General features: G+C 40.0%; 2 protein-coding genes across 9 annotated transcripts in view; one reads left to right on the forward strand and one right to left on the reverse strand.

The window, feature by feature from the left end:
- The window catches only part of TEX10 (testis expressed 10), a 55392-nt gene extending 40173 nt beyond the window's left edge, over positions 1–15219 (forward strand). For all 3 annotated transcript variants that reach the window (XM_018907978.3, XM_009101376.3, XM_030237371.2), the window contains exons 13-16: positions 10389–10469; positions 12958–13139; positions 14104–14314; positions 14981–15219. In XM_018907978.3, the coding sequence (XP_018763523.2) occupies positions 10389–10469; positions 12958–13139; positions 14104–14314; positions 14981–15094 (588 nt within the window). In that variant the 3' untranslated portion in view covers positions 15095–15219. The remainder of the gene's footprint in view (positions 1–10388; positions 10470–12957; positions 13140–14103; positions 14315–14980) is intronic.
- A 231-nt stretch (positions 15220–15450) lies between these two features.
- INVS (inversin) overlaps positions 15451–17899 on the reverse strand; it is an 84324-nt gene continuing 81875 nt past the window's right edge. For all 6 annotated transcript variants that reach the window (XM_050971178.1, XM_009101387.4, XM_050971181.1 and 3 more), the window contains one exon: positions 15451–16360. In XM_050971178.1, the coding sequence (XP_050827135.1) occupies positions 16245–16360 (116 nt within the window). In that variant the 3' untranslated portion in view covers positions 15451–16244. The remainder of the gene's footprint in view (positions 16361–17899) is intronic.

The following is a 17899-nucleotide window of genomic DNA, read 5'->3' on the forward strand; positions in this document are numbered from 1 at the left end:
CTGTTTTCATAAAGGCAACAGTGAAGTAGTTTGATTTCTTTTTTGTGCCTTTGGTTCCTGGTTGCAAGTTTGAGTCTCTTCTACCACAATGTTCAGTGTTTTGGTGCTGTCAAGGAGAATCAGTATTTTGATAAACTTGAGACTCACTTTTCTTGAAGTGCCTTTTCTCAGGAAAGAGACAAGGTGCTCTCCCAGGTTGTTAGAAGGGGATGGTGGTCAGTAAGAAAGAGCCGGATATCCTTGGTTAGTAATGAATGATGATTTGGACATCGTGTGGAGCACTGCACTACTTCTGCACTTATGTGTCAGCCCAAAGTCTATTCTGAAGACTATTTTATGAAAGAGAATAGGAGCAAAAATCCCATAAATCAAAAATCTGTGTGAAGAAGGATGAGACCTTCCAGACCCATTTGATTTTGTGGGTGCTTAACCAAAGAGAGTTCTGAACTGTTGCATTTTCCCAGTGAGGGTAGTCAAATACTGGAATGAGTAGCCTAGGGACATTGTGGTTCCCATCTATGGATGTACTCAGAACCAGGCTGGACACAGTGCAGGGTGACTGGCCCTAGGTGACTCCTTTTCAGCAGGAGCCTTGGAGTAGAAGAACTTGAGGGATTCCTTCCAACTCTAGGGATTCTGTGATTATTTGAAAGCTCCTTTAGAAACAAACCAGGTCATTTTGTTTCACCATTAACAAATCTCTTTATTATTTTTGCTTTTTAGACAAAATGAAATTCACAGTATGTGTAAGGGTTTGTTGTTTTCTTTTATTTGGTAGGTTTGTTACACTTATATGAGATCTAAAAGTCAAGCTGCTCCCATTAAAGGCCTGCCAGGTACTGCAGTGCTGTTTGGGGTGTTCCCCCCAGGTTTGCTAGGTTTTTTTTCCCCCATGGAATTTTGGGAACAAAAAAGTAGGGGCACCTCTTCAGTAGTTTGCTTTCATACTGGAGAAAATTTAAGATCATCTTGCCTCTGATCTGGTAATAGTGGTGGCATATCTGGTTGTGTTACAATGAGAAGTGATCATTAGTATTGAGGCAACCACTTCCTTTTATGAGTTGCAGAACTACATTCAGTTTTCACGCATCTGGTTTTGATTTCAGATGCAGCATAGATATAGTAAATGATGCACAAACAAAACCATGCTGAAGCTCTTCAGCTTTTAGATTACTTTTTTCTCTGTGTTTAAGAAACTAATATAGCACTGTGTTCTTTAAGTTTTGAAGGTTTTATCTTTTCCTCTTATGGGTACTATTCTCCAACCTCAAACATGTTGACCAATATGGTATATAATGCTCAGTTTCTGAAAAAAATGTTCTGGGGACTGTAGTCCATTAAAACCTTGGGATTTGATGTCTGGACAATTTTTTAAAACCAAGAAGGTAAAGAAGAAAAAAAAGAAAAAGGCAAGCTTGTTAAAAGTCTTTGCATTCAAGATTTGCCACAAGCTGCACAGGAATACTTTTTTGTAGATCAAGTAGTTTTCACTAGGTACTGAACAATCTAATCTGTTGTCAAAAGGGAAAAAAAACCCAAAAACTAAACAGCAACCACAAAAAAATCCCAGCCAGAAAAGCAAAGCCCAGAGTTGCAGGCTCTGGGGAGAAGAAAACTGCCAGCAAATCATGAGGCTCTCCTAGGGTGTCTGGAAGCACAGTGCGATATGAGGGTTCCGTGTGCATTGAGTGTGAGGGATGTAGGTTTGGAGACTGCCTTCTTCCAAGTGGAGATAGTTCAAGGTGTGATAGAATTTTGAAGTCAAAATATTTTTAGCTGTAGCAGAAAATTGCTTTATTTAGATAGGGAAGTGCTGCAGGAAATAATAAACCCCGGCTTGAATTAGTCATGCTTTTGGTGAATTTGGTATAGTGCAGAGCTTCTGAATGCTAACCTTTCATCTGTTCCCTTGCTGCATAAGGAAGGACAAGGCGATCTGTAATGTTAAGCAGAATGTTTGTAGTAATTTTAAATACCTGCTAAATGAGAACAGTGCTCATTGGCTGCAGATCAGGCCTCTACTCTGTGTTGAGAATTGTTTCTTTCAGAGTTCTCACTATGTAGCTGTAATTCAGGATTTCCTCTCAATGGAAAAGTAGTTTAATGTGGATGAAAATAAATAAGGAACTCTGATGGAATCAGAATTTGATGGCTTGGTTTCCTATCAATAAATGAGACTAGTGATTAGATTCCTATTAGTCCTTCCACTGTCTTCTTTCATTCCTTCCACCTCTAGTTTTGTCTAAACCACTCTTCGTTTTTAGCTCTCTGCTGAAAAGAATAAAGTTGCAAATACTAATTCCCCATAAGTTCTATGAAAATAAGCAGATGGAAGAGAAAAAGCTCTAGTTTAGAGCAGGGTGGGTTATAACTCTAATCCAGCATCCTGCTTGGCAGCACCCAGCCTGCAGGGGCTGTCGCTCAGCCAGCGGGGTGTCGGGGTTATGAGGCTGGAGCGGCAGGGGTGGTGGGACTGAAGAAGGGTCCCAGGTGGGAATCTGGAGGCCACAGCTTGTTGGCCTTACTGCTCACTGCTCAACTTTGTTTCCCAGTGCAGGAAAAGGCAGTCCCACCTTTCTGTCTGTAGCTGTGCAATGGGTGATGTGTGTTTCTATGGGTAAAGAGCTGGAAGAGGGAATTTCATGTATAACGTACGCCTGTCAGAGATTTGGGAGAAAAAGCAGTGTGCCTCTGGAGAAAGGGCAACTTCTGGAAAGGAAGAGAATAACTTGGGGCATTTTCAAACAGCAGTTTGGACTTCTGGAGTGTTATTATAGCCAGGGCACTTGGTAGCATGTGGATAACAGTAACAAATGCACTTGTGATCAAAAGTAATGCTTTTATGTAGTTTTTAACAAAACCTGTTTTCAGGTGGATATTGTTTGTAATTTACTTTTCTTTTGACTAGAGAGTGGTTTGGAATTGGAATCGTGGCAATCTGAAACCATGGGGGTTTTTTTGGAAGCTTTTAAATAGTGGTGATTTTAAGTTAAGAAGCAATGCTTCAGAAAAGTGTCTCTTTAGAGCTATGCAAAGCAGCGTTTAAAGGTTAGTCCTCATGATTTGTCTAAAAGAGATGTTAAATGTGGGAACATTCGTTCTTTTTCTGGAGGAACTTCTGCTTAAAATTACTTCTGTCTTGTTGAAGCCAATTATTTAAAAATCACCCCCCTGTAGCTGAAATAAATGGGACTCCAGAATAAATGGTTGCAGCCCGAGGGAAGAGCTTCAGCCTTGGCTCATTTTAACTGTGCCCATAGTGTTTGTCAGTGATATTGTTCACTCCCCTGTAATTGAATTGCTCTGCCAGGATCGAATGAAAAAGTGCCCAGAGAAATGAAGAGTTTAACAAGGTAACAGTGTATACATGGTAATTTCTGTTGTAATATTTGATGTTTGTGAAGGTTGAACATTTCAGAGGGGGAAAGAAATGATAATTGGAGGGTTTGCTTGGAGTTGAGATTCCAGAGCTGTATCGAGCCCTCAGCTAACTCAAAGAAATAAAATATTCAACCAATTGTTTAAAATGTTTAAGAGCAAACACTAGGGAAGGTCAGCTGCTTTTAAAGGCAGACTTGAATTCAAAAACTTGGAGATGCATGTAGTGCAATACACTAATCTGTGCCCAAACCTGTTCAGTCTTTTCAGTGAAGTACAGTTGGGAAGGCTGGATCTGTAGAGATGTGCTATGATAAAATTACAGCCAATCAATAAAGATAGCAAGTCAGTGGATATAAATTAAAAGCCCTGCAAGGATGTTTGCCTTGAGAAGTAAATGGTGGTATTGGAGTGCTGTAGCTTAATTTAAAGCAGAGATTAATGCTTTAAAAAATTCCTAAAAAATTTTTACAATTTAGATTTTTGAATTGAAGTTCCTAAAAGATTTCAGCTTGTTGTCTTTATTGAGATTTACAGGTCAAAGTTACATTAGGGAGAAAAGGCAGCTGAGGGTAAATAAACTTCCTTCTAAATAAATTTCCTTCTAAACTAGGAATAGAGTACAATTTTAATCTTCTTTAAGGAAGACAAAAAATTCTGTATAAGCCCGTTAGCATTTAGTAAAGCTGCATCCTATCCCAGCTTTAATGTTTAGAGGTGAAAATAATTACTTTCTTGGAAACTAATGCAAAGTCCAGAGAAATAGAAGGGAAAGAATTTAAGTAAATGGAATGCCTCCTAAAATTAATAAAGCTCTTTAAAGATCTCTTTCATAAGATGTAAAATTTAAACCCAAAGCAAACAAAAAAGCACCAAAACTAGCCCCCACCAGTAAAACACAAACAGTAAAACACAAACTTCCAGAAAACCTAAGCTGATCTTCAGGCCAGTGCTCCGTTGTACCTGCATCATACACTTCCAGCATATCTTGTAACACCTTGGAGCTGGGAGCTCGCTGCAGTGTTACTGCACATAATGAGCATGAACTTACAACTTCACAGGTACTGTGTATTGTGTTTTATATTCAAATCCTGGCTTGTGATACCTAACTTACGTTTGCTTAGAAAGGCTCTTTGGGACAAGAGCTAAGTGTTGGGTTTTCTGTGTTTTCACGTCCTTTTGTTTGTAGAAGAGGCAGGCAGGTGAATTTGGAGACTTCAACATCATGTGTTCCTGTGACTGTCCTGCATGTAGTCTGATGAGGAGGCATCCAGAGGAGGAGCAATTGGCTGTGGTGGCATTTTATAGCTGTGAGGAAGCTGCAGAGCCATGAAAGAAGGGCATATTATGGCTGCAAGAGGATGAAACAAAAGCTGTTTTGTGGTGTCCTTTTTTTGAACTTTGTTAGGAAGATGGCTCTGAGAAGAGAACCTGACCTGTGGTGTTCTTCAGGTATGGCTTTGTGCACTCTTGGATAGCACAGTGGCTGTTGAGCTTAACCCCTGGTTTTGCTAATAACAGTGTTTTCAGAAATGCCCCTCACTTAGAGAACCAGGGTGATTGTCTCTAGCCCTCCCTGCCTGGTAGCACCAAATCTTGCTGGTACCCAGACTTGAATACATGATCAAGTTGTTGCACAGGAGGTGAGCTGTGGTGCTTGCCATTCAGGTATTTGTGTCCAGTGGCAAATAAAGATAACTTCACTTAGTTTAATTGATTCTCAAATATAGATTTTGTATCAGAGCTTGTGTCACAGCCAAGGAGCCTGCAGCCAGGCAAGCATCACAGTTAGCAGATGCAATGAGTTTGTGTGCTGCAGTTACACTGCGACCAGGACATGAACTGTGGGTCATAATTCTTCTAAGTCTTTGGAAATACCAAGTCTCTGTTAATATGTGGGACATCATAAACATTAATAATTCTTAAATAAGTTTTTGCATTCCCATTTTGCTACCCTGAATGTAAAATTAGCCCAATAGTGTGTTTTTTTTCCCTTGTTGCTCACCTGTGTATTGCCTCTCCTGAAGACTCTGTTCTTCTTTTTGGCTGTTTCTTTTTTAACTTAGGTTTTGTTTTGTTTTATTGTGAGTGTGTAGGGTTTCCATGTGGAGGTTTTTATGGGATTTTGTTAGGGTTTTTTTTTTTTTTCTGGAGTCAGTGAATCAGGAATATCTTTCATATCCACCCCTGTGAGCTTACCCAAGGCAGATGAACAAAGATCTCTTGTTGTACGCAGCTTTCTCAACAACTCAGGGCACTGTTAATATTGCCCTGTCAAATCAGTTTATTTCAGAAGGAGAAGCAGCACCTGTCAGGGGAGTACAGTGTCTGATAAGTGAAAGTGCTTCGGGGGAGCTGGCCAAGCTTCAGAAGCCAAGCTTCATTGCCTGCCCCATCACCTGAAAACTTCTCATTTTCTACACTCTGCACTAACATGTTACACTGGATACAGTCCTGCTTCAAACAGGCATTTCATGAGGGCTGGGGAATTCACCACAGAACACCCTGTTACATTTTAGTTACCCATGTCTGAGGCCCATGTCAATGGGAGTTGAAAAATATATTTTAAAGTTCACCTTAGGTTATAGTATCTGGTGTGTACCAACTTTCTTTTTTTAATAAAATCATTTCTCAGGGAGTCTGAACTGCCTTTGGTTTGACTCCACATAGTGGCATGCTGAAATACTCAATCCACTGTCATTCCTTCTTGCTTGGGTTCCTCTCTGTGCTCCTGCTTTTGTGTGTCTTCAGAGGAAGGTATTTTTCTTTGAAAAAAGAGTACTTTGCAGCACGAATAAACTTGAAATAATACAAAAATTTTCTCTGGACAGTTGCTGATTATTAGTAGTTTCCTTAAGACTTTGAATCTGGATTCTGTTGTGTTACAGGAAGCATTGAGGGAGTGGGAACAGTTCAGTAATGAACAAAACATTAGTTTCGGTTCATCAGGTGTGCTTGTTCCTGTTGCCATGAGGGCTCACACTGAGACTGGGCTTCCTTGGGTCATCCCAACTCTGTCTTCTGGAGGCAAGAGCATCTTAGAGATGAACATTAAATTGATCAATTCCTCTGATTCTGCATTAGAGCTGTGAAAAGCCTGTGTGGGATTGTATTGTCAGTCAAGGGGGCTGTTGCTGTCAGTGGCAAAAATGCTTTTAACTCATGCAGTTGAAGTAAAATACTCCATGGTGTAAGAATCTCCAAAAAACCTGGGTTAGGCTGTGCTTCTGAGGGTCCTTTCCATCATTTTTATTTTGTTTGTTTGTTTAATTTGTTTGTTTGGGGTTATTTGTTTTGTTTTTTAGATGTTTTTTGTTGGTGGTTTTTTCTTCCCTGTTGTGGTTGGCTGTTGTTAGAGTTTGACTTCAGTGTGACAGGCAAGGAGGCCCCTGTAGCAATGATTTCCCAAAGCACCAGTAGGGAATCTGCTGTTGTGGTTGTGTGGCTCGTGATACTTGGGCTTGTCTAATCAATAGGGTTTGATTTGAAAATCTGCCAGTGGATTACAGGGCCTGAAGCATTTGCTGCATAATGATAACAGATAATCCCTGTGTTTAAGAGAATTATTTTCTTTCGGTTAATTTATTCAAGTGAACATTCAAACAAAATAAAAGAGAAAAACACCCCAATAAAATGTCTAAGTCTAAGCCAAACCTGTTATAAAATACTTGCCTCAAAAAGTAAAAACTCACCCCTCCCTGATCAAAAATGCCTGTTCTCAGCCCATTTGCTTCAGGATTGCTCTGAAACAAAACTACTCTGGCTTTGGTCCAAAATCAATCTATGAATGCGCCAAAAATGTGATAAATGTTAATCAAATGTAATGTAATGAATCAGCTGTGACATTTTATTATGGAAATTAAAAATCATGCAAAACCTTGCCTAAGGAAAATAAATTGTCAGGGAAAATACTAATTTTCATGTGATAATTAAGTTTTCTTTTCCTTTCATTTCCATATCTAAAAATGTTTCAGTTACACTTTTTATAACAGGCATTTGGTATGAAAGCCATTTCAAGCAGGATTTAATTTATGGAATTGAAAAGAATCGCCTCTCCCACTTAATTATAGGAAAGCAGAAGTGATGTAGGGAATGGTGGTGCTGTTTTGACTGTCCAAAAGATCTAAAAGATTGAAAAATCAACCTGCACTTTACCACAACCCTTTTAAGGAATTATGCTGCTGTCCAGTAGTGCCTGTTTTCTTTGCCAGTTGGGGAAGAATCTATGCCAGAAGGGCATATTGTACCTGTAATGAAATGCTCCTACAACTTGTCCTCTCAGGGAGAGCCTCAGTGGATGGTGGGCTTTTTCCAGGGACATAGTCCTAAGGGTGAAATATTAATAATGAAGCTGTATTTTTGTTGGGTGGGCCTGCTGGATTTGCCTTCAAGGTCTTTAATTTGTGGGTCTGTACTGAATCAAAAGGGATCTCTCAGGCACACCGTGTCTGATGTGATGTGCTCACAAGCACATGGCATACCCCTTTCTAAAGTGCCCAAGCTCTGCCCTATGAGCAACAAATGTCTCCTGCATTTCTCCTTTCATAATCATCCTTTCCAGTTTCCATCTCACCTGCATTCCCAGCCAGCCATGATCATTGTTATGTTTAGTTGGTTACATTTGTTTCGGTGCAGCGTTTTTCACCACTTTGTAAGTGACAATGTGATCCCTTCTTGGGTGTCACTTTGCCAGCCCAGGCAGGTTCAGTTCTTTGCCTTGACTCTGGTAAGACAGGATCTCTCTTTGTGCAGTTTTTCTGTCTGGTTTGAATTTGCTTTTCCTGAAAATGAGTGGCTCCTACTTTGCACAGTATGTCAGAAATGGTCTAATTCTAAGTGAGATCTTACAGAGTAGTATTGAAGAGAATGATCCTTATTCTGTCTGAGCACTTCTGTTGGGATTATCTTTATTTTTATATCCTGAAGTAACATCTGTTTTGCGGTTGTATCACAACCACTTGTGGTCAGCTGTTACAGAATTTTCTCCTCATTTCCAACTGGTAAAACTCATAGCTGCAAACAGAAGTTTTTATCAGTCTCCAGGCACATGACCCGCCACTTTTTTCACTGAATTTTTTCTGTAGCTGTTACTCATCAAACCTGCATGATCTTTTGCATAGGTTAGTCCAGTCCTCCTGCCTTGGCAGCGTTTCTCAGCTTGGAGCTGTCACCCAACAGATTTCAGCAGTGCAGCTTTACCTTTTGTGTAAGTGCTGCTCATTAAAATACTAGGTGAGATTAGTGTCACAGTTTGTCCTTGACATGACAGTCCCCAGTAATAACCTCTGTTGCAGCTTCACTTTATTCCTTGACACTACTAATAACACAGATGTTTTGAGGGGATTTCTTGGGAATATTCCAGAAAACTTTATATTTTATCACTTTCAAATTGCAGTGGACAAAAGCCCTACTATATTTAGGATGATGTACTCAGTTTTAATAATATTGTTTCATTATAAAATAAATGTATAGTAAAGGTATTCAGTGCAAGAGTGTCTATGAAATTGTCTTTTATATAGTCCTGCTAGTCAAACAAAACACTTGCACTACACCTGTGATGCTGATGAACATGAGCAATGTCCTGACAGCCCAACAATGTTATGTGCCACTAGGCAGATGTGTTAAGGATCTCCTAAATTTGGCTGGCATAAGCAGGGCTAAAGACAGGTGTGGCATGTAATTTTGGAAAAAGCCAAGTGCCCTTCTGTGTCACCACAAATGGTGCCTCTTGGCCATTTCTGACTAAACCAGCACTGGCATCCACATTAGTTAAAGCTGAGTTTTCATACCACAGGACCTTGAGCTAATGGTTCTTTCCCATCCTCCAGCTGCAAATGTTGTGGACTACTATTTTTGACACAACATGGTTGATATGTTCTATTTTGTCATTATCTCGTTGGGGTGTCTTGACCTGTCTGATTCAACTAAAGTCTCAAAACCAAAACAGTATCACAGAATTTATTCCCTCAGGTCAGATCCTCCTGTGCAAGTTCTCTTTAGATTTTGAGTCATGAGGGATCTTAGAGGAATACATTTTGCTTAGTCAAGATATTTGTAAAACTCATGGACTTGAATTCTTTCATCCTTCAAACATCTGATCTTGCTGCTCTCTGATTCCCTTAAGCACAAAGAGAGGATTCCATTCCTCACGTATTGGTTCTTCCACCTTTCTTTGTCCTTAGCAGGACATCACAATTGCTCATGGTCTGATAATGCACTTGTGCTGTGCATGTTGGCTTCTCCAGAGGCTTTAGTTGCCACTCTGGTGAGATAAGTAGTGAATGTGAACAGAGGGAGGGCATCCAAGCTCTCCAACTAGATTGTGAATCATTGGAATAGAGGGGAAGGAAAAGAGGAACAGAGAAAGCCATCTACTAAGGATTGCAGTACAGCTTACCAGCAGTTCTGCTGGAGCTCTGGTTTCTTTACCCTGTTCAGGAGATATAGAACATTTCAGGGTAGTTTGCTAGTGCCTGATTATACAAGCACCAGAAAGTTTTATACAGTTTATAAAACAAGATTTTCCATTTTTAATCATTCTTGACCACAACATTTTTGGCACTGAAGAGGAAAATATGTTGAAAATGGATCTTTGCTACAGTCTTCTTTGTTGTATTACTTTTCTGTTTCACTGATCCCTGTTTCATGCTTGACACAGTTACTTGGGAGGTTGTTTTCTGAAATTCTTCAGCTCTGAGGAAAGGCATTTGGAGGCTTGATGTAGCAGTCTAGCTTGATAGAGTATATTTGGCCTTCAGTCACACAGATAGAATGCAGAGATCCTTTCCCAAAAAACCTAGTGGTGTAGACCATCATCTCTTTAAGCACAGAACAATTTACATTGACAGTGCTACTCTTCTACACTGGAAGAATCAGTACTTTGAGACAAAGCTGCTGCATGTCCCTCTAGGTTCTTTGGGTTTAGGTCTGTCAGCAAAGAATGACTGCACACTGAGTGATTGCTGGTTGCATTTGGAGTGCTTAAATATAACTTTGTTTTATTAAAACAGGTGATCTGTCACAGCTTGTCCACTGTACCTTCACAAAGTCAGTGTTTTGACATCCTCCAGACTGGCATCTGTAAATATCTGGTAAGTACCATTTTGTCTTCTACGTTGAAACTTATGATAAATTTGCTAGCAGTCTCATTAATCCTCAAATCCACTTATCCTGTGTATTTAATGTATAATTTCAGCATTTGAAAAAGCTTTAAACAAGATTTGGGAGAGTTTAAAAAATACACGATAACTGTTGGTATCTAAACTTATATGGGTAATTTTGCTCAGATTTGTGAATACTTGAGTTTGTCTTCAAGGCAGTTTGTCTATAAATGAAACACTTCTTGATTTGGTTTGCTTTTCAAAAGAGCAAACAACAGCTTTAGATGAGGTTTTTTACTTCATCTATGTATATAAGTATCTAAAGAATTCCAAGATGATGGATGCCAGGTTCTTTATGGTGCTGAGCAATAGGACAGGAGGCAAGAGGCAGAAACTGATGCTCAGGAAGCTCCACTTGAACATGAGGAAGAACTTCTTTACTGTGTGGTTGACTGTGTCCTGAACTGATTGTCCACAAATGATATGGAGTCTCCTCACTGGAGGTACTCAAGAACTGTCTGGGCACAATCCTGTGCCATGTGCTTTGGGATGGCCATGCTTGAGCAGGGCAGGAAGGTTGGACCAGATGACCACTGTGATCCCAACCGGATGCATTCTGTGGGTTTTACAACCTGTCTTCTATCCTGAACATGCCTGGGCTGAGGATGGGGATGGCAAAGCCAGAGCTGGGTAACAGAATGGTCAGGGACAGAATCTGCAGTTCCCTGTGATGCTGCCTGATGAGAGGGAGGACCACAAGGTCTGCCCCTGCCCTGCTATCAGGGTGGTTCTGTGATCTAACCAGTGTCTGCCCTTCCCTGCTTGGAGCTGTACCGAGAAGTTACTAGACCAAAGCTTCCATAGGGAGTAGCTTACCTATAACCATAGTCTGGATTTTTAGGGGTGGATGCTGACCTAAATCAACTTTTAAAAGGCTTATATGTTCTACTGCCCTGTCCCTTTGAGAGCAAACCATTAAGTGGGGTTTTATGGTTGGCAAGGCTGCTGCCCAAGGTCTCCAACTGGCTGCTGACACCTCTCAGGGAGCAAAGGCACCACACAGGCAACATCCTATATGAGAACTTATCTGAGCAGCCTCATCTACTGGACTTGTATAAATTGAAATGTCTCTGTTCCTGTCATCTCTCAGACTGGCTGACCAGCACATTCCATCAGTAGTGTTGGCTCGGTTGGTCTTCGGGATGGTTCTTTTTATCCATCTAGATTGCTGCTATTATTTCTTACTTACAGTTGATCAGGAAGAATGTTACACATTTTAATTGTTTGGTGCCTCAGTGTACTGTAGTATTCAGCAGGGTCATGGTGACAGCTGCAGTCCCGCCTTTTGTCAGGCAAAAAACCATCATCATCCTCCTCCTGCCTCTGCACCTGACTGGCACAGGTCAGCCTGGGACAGCAATCTGTGCTTGTGGCCTTGAAATACACCCAGTGTCTTAGGCTGGAAGGACTTACAATTTCAGCTCGTAGTTGTTCTGTATCTCTTACCTCTCACAAGTAATGGTATGAATGAAACACATTTCACATTTCTGTAGCTTGTACTTTATTGATCTTTTTTCTAAACATTTCTGAAAGAAACAGCTGACCTTGTTAAGTGAACCAATTCCCTCTGTCAGCTTAAAACAGTGTACTTGCAGGTGAGCAAATTAGACTACTCTCAAATTATTTAAATAGTTCTTTAAAGGTAAATGGTGCCACACTAGCAGTGCATGATTTTTTTATGGCTTTACAAGACAAAAATCTAGAGTACTTACTCCATAGTACTTCAAAATTTAAACTGCTTTCTAATTCACTGCCTCTACAAAAACCAAGAATTTTTTCTAAATTAGTTATCATGCCTATGAAATCCTTACTCAAGATGATGTTCTCTCTTTAACAACAGCAGAGCATCACCCCACTTTGTGCTCACCATATGTTTCATTAGCTTTGATTAACCTTGGTTCATAAAGCTCCTGTTGGGCTTCAAAGGAGACTCACCCTGGTGACAATCCAGAAGAAGCCTTCTTTTCTGTAGCATAAATCAGAGTTTCCTTCTACCTCAATGACTGCTCACTGCCATTTCAAGACTCAGAAGGCCTTCCCAGTCCCATGATATATGCTTAAAAGGAAAGACCTGTTCTGCCCAGAAGATTGTTTGTGCCTGCATTGTCATTCAGAGCAAGGCTCAAAAGCAGTGCTGTGTTTTGCAAATATGTTTGAAATGAGTCTTTGTTTAGAAGGCATGGAATGAAGATGTCAATTTACCCTTCTGTTGGTATGGGTGGCAATTTACTGGGAAAGCAGGGATTTGAATAAATGCAGTGGTCTGTAGAGTTTGAACAGAAACAAAGTAATACATGTCACCACAGGAAAGCTCTAAGTTTGTTTGTATCCCAGCAAAAAATCTTTTGTATAAAGTGATGAACTTGGGTTGTTGTTTTTTTGTTTTTTTTTTTTTTTTTTTTGTCTTGTTTTAATACAGGTTGGATTGGTTGTAATACCCGATAGCACAGCTGGATCTGTTCTATGTGCCATAAATAAGCTCTTGGATCAAGCCTGCATCATAAGTGAAAACCTGCACAGGTTCTTGGCCTCTTGTTGTTACAGTCTTCTGTTCTTTCTGCTAACTATAGACAGAGAGGATGCAGAACATTTACAGAAAAGGTAAAGCTGCTCTTCTTCCCATCTTGTCTCTGTCTTTGCAGCCAGAAGTATTTAGAGATGTGAAATGAAAGGATACCACCCCCCTCCCCTCAGAGGGTTTTTTTTTCCTGTCTCTCTTTTGCTTACTTCAAATCAGTACTTAGATTTAAGAAAAATACCTGCAAAGTTACCAGCAATTACTTGAAACAGTAACTGAAGAAGGTTTCCTCTCAAATTGTTCTACTTGGATGTGAAAACCATCCTGATTTTGTAAAGCTGGATATTTATACCTTAATCTTTAACCTCAGCTTCATCAGATACATTGAAACACATCATGTAAAGGATTTGGCTTTATGAGTATGTACTCTTAACTGATCTGATGTTTCAGTTTTAAAACTTCTTAGGCATCATTACATAGACTGTAAAGCCATTTGATTTTAGAAAACCCAAAAGCTATAGATAATGAGTTCAATTAAATTCACCTGAAATGAATGAGTGTCTTTAAACAGGTCAGACTTTTCCATATCCAGAAAAGTTGTTATAAGCTTCCTGAAAATTCAAAGCCCAAATCTTTCTTCTCTTACTGTATTTAATGACTTGCATATCACAAATAGCTGAGTCCATTATTTAACTTCTTATGAATCTTAAACAAAGCTTCAGGTGTACCTGAAAAGTGACTGAAACAAAAACCTCTTTGCAGCTGCATGAAGCAGAAATTGCACTACATGAGAGATTAAGCAACATTTACAGCTTCCAGGGCAGAGCCTTAATGTTTTTCCAGTGCTGTACAAAATTCTGGAATATTTTCAAGTTTGGCATTTTCTGGTACAGATTTTCTGTTTTGCCACTAATTCTGGTGAATGCAACTGGTGTGATTGGATCCAGAGAAGCAGGTTTCCTTGTACAGCCATGCAGCCAGTTCACCGAAGCATCCTTGAAATGTGTGTCCTCAATCATTTCAGTTTTGATTATCTTTTCCTCTCAGGGACATGCTGTGGAGATCATGCATTTCTGCATTAGCACTCCTGCCACGGCTACTGAGGCTGATGCTGCAGAGCCTGCAAGTGAGCAGGATCTGTCGGGAAGAGCTGCCCGTTGTTGCTCAGCTGCTTCGCCTGCTAATGCAGCATGGGCAGCTCAGGAGCCATATGATCACAAACGAGTTTCTGGTGCAGCAGATCATCAAGGACATCATGGTATGAAACTTCTCGTTTCCCAGACACCACATCTATGTCATGTTTATTTTTAAAAATCATTCCAAAGGGTCAAGAAGAGCTGTTTGCAAACAGTGGTGGTGAAAGCAGATGTAAGATGGTATGGTGAGGTTCTCTAACCTGCAGGTTAGGAGGGGGTTGTTTCTCTTTAGTGTTGAAAATGCTACAACCAGTTGTTGTGCTGTTCCACCGTGGGTGGGTTGTATTTGTTCTTGTTGGGTTTTTTAAACCACCTACATAGTCCTGAGAAGAGGGAATTCCTGGGCTGGGCTTGGCTGTTGGTAGCAGTTCTCCTTAGACTCGGCTGAGGTGGTCTCCTGCACTGGTAGCACCACGTTCATTTGTATTTTAATTGCCTTTAAATTGCAGAATTGCAAAGTAAGTGCGCCGTTCTAATTAAGAGTAAGGAAAGCACATCTGGTGTTAACTCACACACTTGGTAATGCAATGACTTGATGTGCACAGTTGTAACACTTTATTATTTGGGCTATAACAGACACACTGTGTTGAAATGTATAAAAGAGAAGAACAATGTCACTGTTTGCAGGGGAACAGGGCTGTCTTGTACCTTTAATGGTGCACCTGATTACCTGTAAAAACAAAGCCAAGTTTTGCAAATGCTTGAGTTACCTTTTTTCTCCTTTCTAGACACTGAAGAGTGGTGAAGTTCAGGAGCAGTGGCTCACAGACCTCCATTACTGTTTCAACATCTACCTTGCCTCTCATCCCCAGACACCTGGCCCTATAAACACAGTATATTGAAGAGGTCAAACTGCATTTATTGTAAAGCATTTACTTCTATTTAGTTTTGAATGGAAGATGTTGGAACAAAGCTTGTCAATTTTTTTGTAAGTGAAACAATAAAAATTTTACAGAGAACTGCACAATACCTCTATTGCCTTTTTTTTCAAGCATGTAAGATCTTACTGGAAAGTGTTTTAGTAAAATCTGGTGACCACAGTGAGGGGTGTTAAAGCAAGTCCAGTCCTTGATGCTGAAGAGCTTGCAGAGAAACAGACTTCAACTGACTCTGCTCATCTATTATTTTGAAACATCACATTATTTTAAAAAACAATAGAATTGTGTAGTATCAAGTAGAAAAAAAAATTAGAAAACAATAGCCTTTAGAATAACATTTTTTATTTTTGCTGAGTTCATATTTTTAAATACTTTGTGCAAGGTAAATACTGTACACTGTGGCAGCTCCAAAGCTATTACAAGAAATTTTTTTTTTTCCTAGAATAGGGCCCATCTTTTCTTGCATCTCTATTTAATGCACATAGAAAAAGAGTTATTTAAAACATTGGTGATAATTTCAAAGGGTAGAAAACACAGCCCTAATAGTTTCCATAGGTTATGAAAGCAATTTCTTTACTGTTTTGTGTCAACATGTCTATACTTCCTTCCAAATAGTTGGCTAAAAAGCAATTGTTTCTTTAGTAGAGAAGTGGAGCGTGAAGGGTGTTCTTCCATTCCTGCTTGGATTTTGAAATTAATTTAATGAACTTGAGGTAAAATTGAACATTGGTCTCTCAGAACTGTAGTATCTTTAGTACAGTTTCCCTCTTTTTTTGAAGTGCTGTTTGATGAACACATTCAAAATTCCTACTTTTTGCAATGGAAAGCTTTAAATGCCTCTACAGTGTTATTGCAATACTGGGCTTAGTGCTTCATTTTCTGTCTTCAAATGCAATTCAGATTTCATCCTGTGCTGATAAAGAAATTAACAGTTGCATTTAAAAAACAGTTTGTACACAAAATGAGTCCAGCTCCTTAGCAGTCTGCTTGGCATGTAATGCTGTGATAATACAAAACTGAAAATGTTCAAGTTTAATACATCAGAGATGGCTTATACATTATGAAGGATAACAGCTGTACTGGAATGGATTTTAAATTCCAAACATTGTTTTGCTTAATGCTTCATTCTTGCATTTTTTGGTTTTGCAGCAGTGGTTGGTCTCATGTTGTATGAAAACTGCCTTGATTTTCCCATGTTCTCCAACAAATTAACACACTGTAAGTTGCTCACTGTAAAAGAACAAAATAGTTTTGATGAGTAACCCTAGTGGGTCAAAAGCAACTTCATCTACACTGTGTTCTAGATTTCCTAAGCAGCAAATCTGCTGGGAGCAGAGAATGCCTTTTTCCTGGCATCTCACTGCTGATTGTCTCTCAGTGGAGTTTGGTTTCTGCAGCACTGGGTACAGCTCGTGTGGAACACTGATGCTGCTGCTGCCTGTGGGACTTCAGCAGCCTCTCAGGGGCACAGTGAGGTTCACTCCCATAAATGAATGTAGGGCTCCAGACTAACACTGCTCTTGGCTGAATTTGCTGAAGAGCACAAAGGGATTGTGTTGAGCAATCTTTAGCAACATGAGGTAGGCAGTGGGCTCTTTCTAGAAAGTCAGAGAAACTAGTCCAGGGGCTAAAGCAAGTGCTCTGAATTGCTCATGCAATGTTTTTTTATTTCCTGTTATGTGCTATAAATAATATGCAAGTTTTCCTTACCCAGGTTTGTAAAGATTAGCTGCAAACATTTCAATGCTTTATCCCAAGCTAGAATGGGTTCATCCCAAGTGGAAATCGAAATGTTTCATTGAGGGTGTGAACTCAGCACATCTTAAGGACTTTCTAATGCCAAGAGTTGCAAAACCTGCTCCTTTGCAACTCTGAACACACTTTAGTGTCCACAGTGAAGCAAAGAACCAGGCTGTCTGGTTCTGCTGCAGAGCACCTCTTTTAAGTGCCACTTGCTGAATCGACAAAAAGAATCTATATAATTTTAAAAAGCCAAACAAACTAGAGAAAGAACAAATTTCAAGTTCTGAAATGTATTAATTGTAACAATCTTAAAGGGCCTATTTGCCAGAATATTCCAAAGTACTTAGCCCATGCCTGTATAACCCATCCCTTTTCTACCTGTCACCTTCCTTACTGAACATTTCCTTTGCACACCCTCTGCCTACCCCCCTTCCACAGTGTTTGACTGAGTTGGGTGTCAATCCCCGTTACACATTTGTCACCGCACGCTTCTTCCACGAGCTCTCTGAACATTAAAACTCGGGCTGACAGTCAGCCTTCACCTTCCCAGATGCACCTTGTGCAAGGAAGAGTGAAACTGAGCAGTCCATTCTGACCTACTCCAGGCACCTACGTCAGAAACGGAGTATCTGGCATTAGCCACTGACAGCTCTGAACTTTTCCAACAAACGTAATGTTGTCATGCACAAAGGCAGGCAGATGAAAAACATGTTATTGTCTTTTAAGTAAGGGCTAAAGTTCCCTGAGCTCCTATTAGGTGAATAAAAGTAGGTAGTGTTCTAAAGGAACTGGGCAGAGTTCCTATCACTAACCTATTCGTCACCAAGTTATGAAAGCAAAGGCCACTCCAGCCTCAAGAGAAAGCCTTTTTATTTCAGAAGACAGGGAGATCTGTTGTCCTGAAAAGTTAAACGAAAAGAGCTAAAAGCTCTTTTAAAATTTAGATTCGTATCTGCATGAAGAGGTGGCAATCAAACACCTGTCTGGTCATGCCTCTTAATTAAAACAGTTCTCAGACAGTAAAAG

This window comes from Serinus canaria, chromosome 2 (genome assembly GCF_022539315.1).
Source record: "Serinus canaria isolate serCan28SL12 chromosome 2, serCan2020, whole genome shotgun sequence".
In the NCBI taxonomy this organism is placed as follows: domain Eukaryota; kingdom Metazoa; phylum Chordata; class Aves; order Passeriformes; family Fringillidae; genus Serinus; species Serinus canaria.